This window comes from Limulus polyphemus, unplaced genomic scaffold, assembly GCF_000517525.1.
Source record: "Limulus polyphemus unplaced genomic scaffold, Limulus_polyphemus-2.1.2 Scaffold188, whole genome shotgun sequence".
NCBI lineage: Eukaryota > Metazoa > Arthropoda > Merostomata > Xiphosura > Limulidae > Limulus > Limulus polyphemus.
The window spans coordinates 248,078-253,470 of NW_013665798.1; the positions used below are offsets into that span (position 1 = coordinate 248,078).

Genomic DNA, 5,393 nt, shown 5'->3' on the forward strand with positions numbered 1-5,393 from the left:
ATTCTAGAATGTAAGTCGCATAATTTATATTTATTTCTTAACTTTTTATGGTGCTTGTGAGATCGGTCAAATTTACTGAACCTGTACAGAGATTAATTACTGAAAGTAACAGATAAAATATGAAATTTTTCCTTAAGAAACATTTGATAACTATCTGGACATTATAAAGATTTTGCATGTGAAATTTGAAAACATTCTGATGCATAAAAGTATTTTTAATCTTAAAATGAAAATTGCTTTGTATGTTGGACATGCAACATGTGAAAAGAAAAAAAATGTCGCAGTCTAAGTCTAGTTTATCATACTGTCATTATGAAAAATTCATTCACTTAGATTATTGAAAATAATATCATGAGATTGTGAAACAGATTGCATGTATTGTGTCATACTATTTTAAAATTGATTTTCTTTGATGATAACAAAAATAAATATTTTTAATTATACTTTCTTTATATTTAAGCATTGTTGTGGTAAATGTGAAGATGCTGAAGCTGTTTATGGAGGATGTGTAGGAAAGCATTAGGGTAGGGGTGGGGTGTTATTGTGGTTTAATCACTTGATTTACTATTCAGAAAAAGGTAGTGTTGTACCACTCCAAACTAAAGAGGATGATAATTATGGTAAAGTTATTAAGTATAAAAACTAAGAACATGAAATGAATACTTTGTAGAATATCATGAACCATAATACTGGTTTGTAAGAGGGATCACAAGGAATTGCATAAAACCCTAATAGAATGTTTGGGCAGAAATGAACTTTAAACAGTAAATAATCAGTTCAAACAATACTTTAAAACTTTTACTATTGACTAATAAGGCTGTACATGTATAAAAATGCACAAAAAACACACGTTAGACTTAAGAAAAAAGAAAATTGCTCAAAATGGCCCATTTGTAATTCGTGTTATTATTATTATTCTCTTGTCAGCATACAACAAAAATGGCTTGGTATATAGCACTCAAACCTTTTTTAGAATGTTAAATAAGGTGCTACTAATGTTGTAGGAGTATTGAATAATTTAGTTGTTTTTTCTATATTTTACATAGACTAGAAAACATCATAATACTAGTGTAAACAATGTTATCGTTACCCCTTTACAAATATCTGGTTTCTCTGAAAAGTTTAGGTACAGGGTGAAACAGGAATTAATAGATGAACATTAGATGACTGTAACATGTAATTACTCAAGTGTTTTTGTATCTAGCTTGTCATATTTGTGTACATTGTAAACTGAAGTATCTCACAACCTTGTAATTTTTAAATATTACTGTAATTCATGTAGAAGTCATGATTTTCTTAAGTTAATGGCATTTCAGCATTTTGATTTATTTCAGAAATAAATTTTATATAGAAATTGAAGGTCAAGAGCAGTAGTATATCTCAAAAATTTGAAGTACTGAGCTAAAAAAACCATATTTAGGGTGACTTTGTAAAATCTTTAATGATGGTACTTTATTAAGTAGAAGAATTTTTTTTTTTCTTCTTCTTCTTCTTCTTCTTCTTCTCTCTCTAGAGATACATAATGTGAGGCTGTAAACCCTGTCACTAGATAGCACTAATGCTGTGTTTAATTTGTATGATACAGGAATGAGATTTTTTAAACTTTTGGTAGAATTCCCTTCTCTTTTGAACTACCTGGAATCAGTCTCAGGTTTAACCCGAACAGTGAGAAAAATGTAAGGGGCTTAGGGTTGTCAGGATGTTTTTCAGAACTTCAGTAAACTCTTTCCTCAGATCTACAGTCTGTATCACTTCCTTTTTCAGTCTTTTGTGAGCATAACCATCTTTCATGCATGATTAACATAGCAAGTTCATCATGAAATATGCCATTGACCAAAAGGCACTGATTCAAGTAGCCAATCAGCATTAGTGATACACAGTTTGCTTTCTTTCTCATGTTTCTTCTTCTTGTAAAATAAGAGCAACAGCTTTATTTCTTTGTTAACATGTTTTAAAAGCTCTGAAATATTTCAATGTATTTTAAAGGAGCATAATGAAATGAATTGTGTTTAGGATTGAAGATTTCAGAACCATAAATGTTGCATATAAATAATCATGAATGACAGTATAAGTGTTATGAATGTTTGGAATGTACATATGTGGAGCTTGCTTCAATATTTTTCATTATAAGTAAATATTATACATAATATTATAATATTCTGTTTCAGTTACATGTGGGGGAGAATGATGAATTATTGTTGTTTTTTTTAATCCTTGAATATATGCATGTGGAAAATAAATATGAAAGTATTTTAAAGTTTAGAAGTTTTTGAATATAGTAGTTTCTCCATCAAATCTAAAGAATGGCAGAATATCGACAAAGTTAAACCTTCACAGAGGAAAAGTTATTTGACATTTTTGGTATAAACCATCCCTTACCTAGTTGCAGGAAATGTTCTACTTTTTCACTCTCTGTTATTATTGTGCATGATAATATACAAGTTTGTGTGTATTTATCACTCGCATTGTGCCCTGTAGGAGTGTACCCAAGAACAGAAACAGGAGGCTGATGAAACTGAATGGAGTCGGTGGTTAGACCAGTTTAAGAAAAGATTGGCAAAAGAAATAGAAGGATTATCATCTGAAGATGAGATCAGAAAGCTACAGCAACAGAGGCTACTGTTAATGAAGAAAAGTAACCCAAGGTTGGTAATATGGATAATTTGTTTAGATAAATCAGTTTCACTACCATTAGTTAGTAATGTTTTTTAGTATTATGTTTTCAGATGTGTATTTGCAACTATACCTACAATGTGTAAATCTGACATTGTAAATGTGAAAACATATTTCTAGAATATATGCACATGTGACAGCTTATGAATTTTGTTTCATTTGTGAGATTATTTATGGAATTCAGGAGAAACATAATACAAAAAACATTCTTATAGTTTATTCATTCTATACATATATATTTTTTTTCATAAGACAACCTATAGACCTATCTTATTACACAACATCTAATTGCTTCATAATACAAGTATATAATAAGTTTTATAACTGTGTTAGCCTTTTGAGGTATATCTGCAAACATTACACTTATTGTAAGATCGTGTTAAGTAAGTTGTAAAATTTTATGATATTTTTCAGCATAAAACTGCAGAACTTATTTATTCCCAAACTTCAGAACATAACTAGCATTTCCTGAAATTCTGGCTTTTTATTTGTTCTCTTGGTCAAATGTGTGTTTTAACTAAAACAACCTTTGTTGGTGACGTAAGTACATTTTTACCCAAGTAAAAATACTGGGTTTTGTGTGCAACTGTAGCTAATAATATTGTAATATAGTTTATATTTCTTGGATTGATTTTTTTTTTTCACATTTATACATGTATATTCTGACAGAAGCTGTTATTGTGGTATGCATGATTTTTTTGTTACCATTGCTATTAGATTTCACATGAAATGTTCACATATTGACTGTAAAACATCAACTACCAACACTTGCTAGCTCTCTTTATAACAACAAACAAATAAAATTCTTATTCAGTACTGTATATAAAAGTCATTGCTAAGCTTAAGCTTATATTATTTTTTACTCATATGTATATGTGTTTTAAAAAATGGTACACTATATGGTGTAGTGTACTAACATTTTCTAGTAAGTCGAGTGGTGTCATTTGTTAATAATTAGAAATTGTAATAGTACCAAGTAATTCTGCAGTTGCCATGACATCACATCCTCATAACAACTGATCTGTCATGTTGACAAAAGAGCAAACAGTGCATTGCTACATGCATGTTGTCCAAAATTCAATGTACACAAACTTCTTATTTCAGTGGTCTGTAATATACCAGAAGGTGAAACGTTGTGTGTTTGGTTGTACTAGTAAGTAAGCTAAAATAGTGACCTCTCAATTTATATGACTCCAAGTGAAGCTACCAAACTGACAAGAAGAAAGCAATAACTTGAAATGATAAGACATTAAACATACAAGAAGATGGCATGATTAAAAATCAGACATGGGTCCCTAAAAATAACTAGTTATTAGTGGTATGTAAACTGATTAGTGTTTTTATATCGTAGCCGGTATATGATAAGTAAAAGGATATTAATTTCAACTTAGTTTAAGAAAAAAACATTAAGCTAGAATCTGAGATTTAACTTTTATTATTTGGACATTCATCTAGACATGGATAGGCTGTTATTAACAGGTTATTAGCACTTTGTTTACAGTGCCAAACTACAACTAATTTCATGATAGTTTCTGCATTATACTAAGTCAGGTGTAAGGCTGTAAACAAGCAAGATGTGCAAAATTGGAATATTGTAAGGAAAAATGATAGAAAGCTAGTTCACGTTCAAAAGATAGATTTTTGTAATTTAGTTTGACTTATTAATTGAAAGCTGAGGTACCCATCCTTTGTCTGGGTTATAAATGTAAAAAAAATGTTGGGGTGGATGCTGTGATAAATAACACAAAAATCCTAACTTTCACACATTTTACTTGTATTATTATTATATTCATTAATACCTAACCAAAAGTTTTGTACACGCTTTAAGAACTCAATATGTATATGCTTAAAACAGGATGACTTTGTAGAAAGAGGCAGCGATAATTGGTGCTTTCTGTTACCCATTTTCAACACACAGCTCATAATGTCCTTCCACAGTGTTTCATATGATTAATTAACTGATGGGTCAAAGTAGGAAGTAAGTATAACTCAAAAAACAGCTCTTCATATCATATGGTGGCTGTTAGAGTAGAAACTATCTTAGTTTATTTACTATTGCAATAGTGACAGCTGTTGTTTTTCATTTTATTCCTCTATAGAGAGTGCTAGCACACTTTGAGATATATAAGACGTTTGTACGTCTTCCCCCATAGTGTATATTTGCATTATAGAAAATTTAATAAAGTTTTTGTGTGTGTGTAAAGAGTGATGCTATCTATGAATGAAGTTGATGTTAACTTATGTCAAAGATAATAAATGTTAAATAACAGCAATAATAAGGGGTGGAGGAGGTTGTGAACCCCCTATTAACAAGCCCTTATTCCAAACTATCATCCCACAAAGTTTGGTTGAGATTGGTCCAGTGACCTAGAAGTAATTAGATAATGGACAGACAGACAGAGTTTTGAGTTTTATATATATACATATATTCTGTTAAATAAAAAAATGAAAATGTAGAAATATATAAGTTGCTTTTAGTTGAATAGTTAAAGATATTTTTTGAGATTGTTATTAACATCATTGGCATTGATTTGGCAATGCTACAATAGCTTTTTTTGTATATTCATAACTTTGTGAGCACCAAAGGTTTATGACATTGTTGAATATATGTCACAACATGACTATTGACTTACTTGCTAAATTGAAAGGAATACCAAGAAGTACTGCTGTACATTACTTTTTGAAACGTGTTGACCTTCTTCATGGTGAAGTGACCAGAT

The 5,393-nt window shown here is 30.1% G+C and overlaps 1 protein-coding gene across 2 annotated transcripts in view; it reads left to right on the plus strand.

Annotated features, from left to right (window-relative positions):
* The window catches only part of LOC106478194 (selenoprotein O-like), a 46,891-nt gene that overhangs the window by 30,483 nt on the left and 11,015 nt on the right, over nt 1–5,393 (plus strand). For both annotated transcript variants that reach the window (XM_013938720.2, XM_013938721.2), the window contains exon 11: nt 2,479–2,645. In XM_013938720.2, coding sequence (XP_013794174.1) covers nt 2,479–2,645 — 167 coding nt within the window. The remainder of the gene's footprint in view (nt 1–2,478; nt 2,646–5,393) is intronic.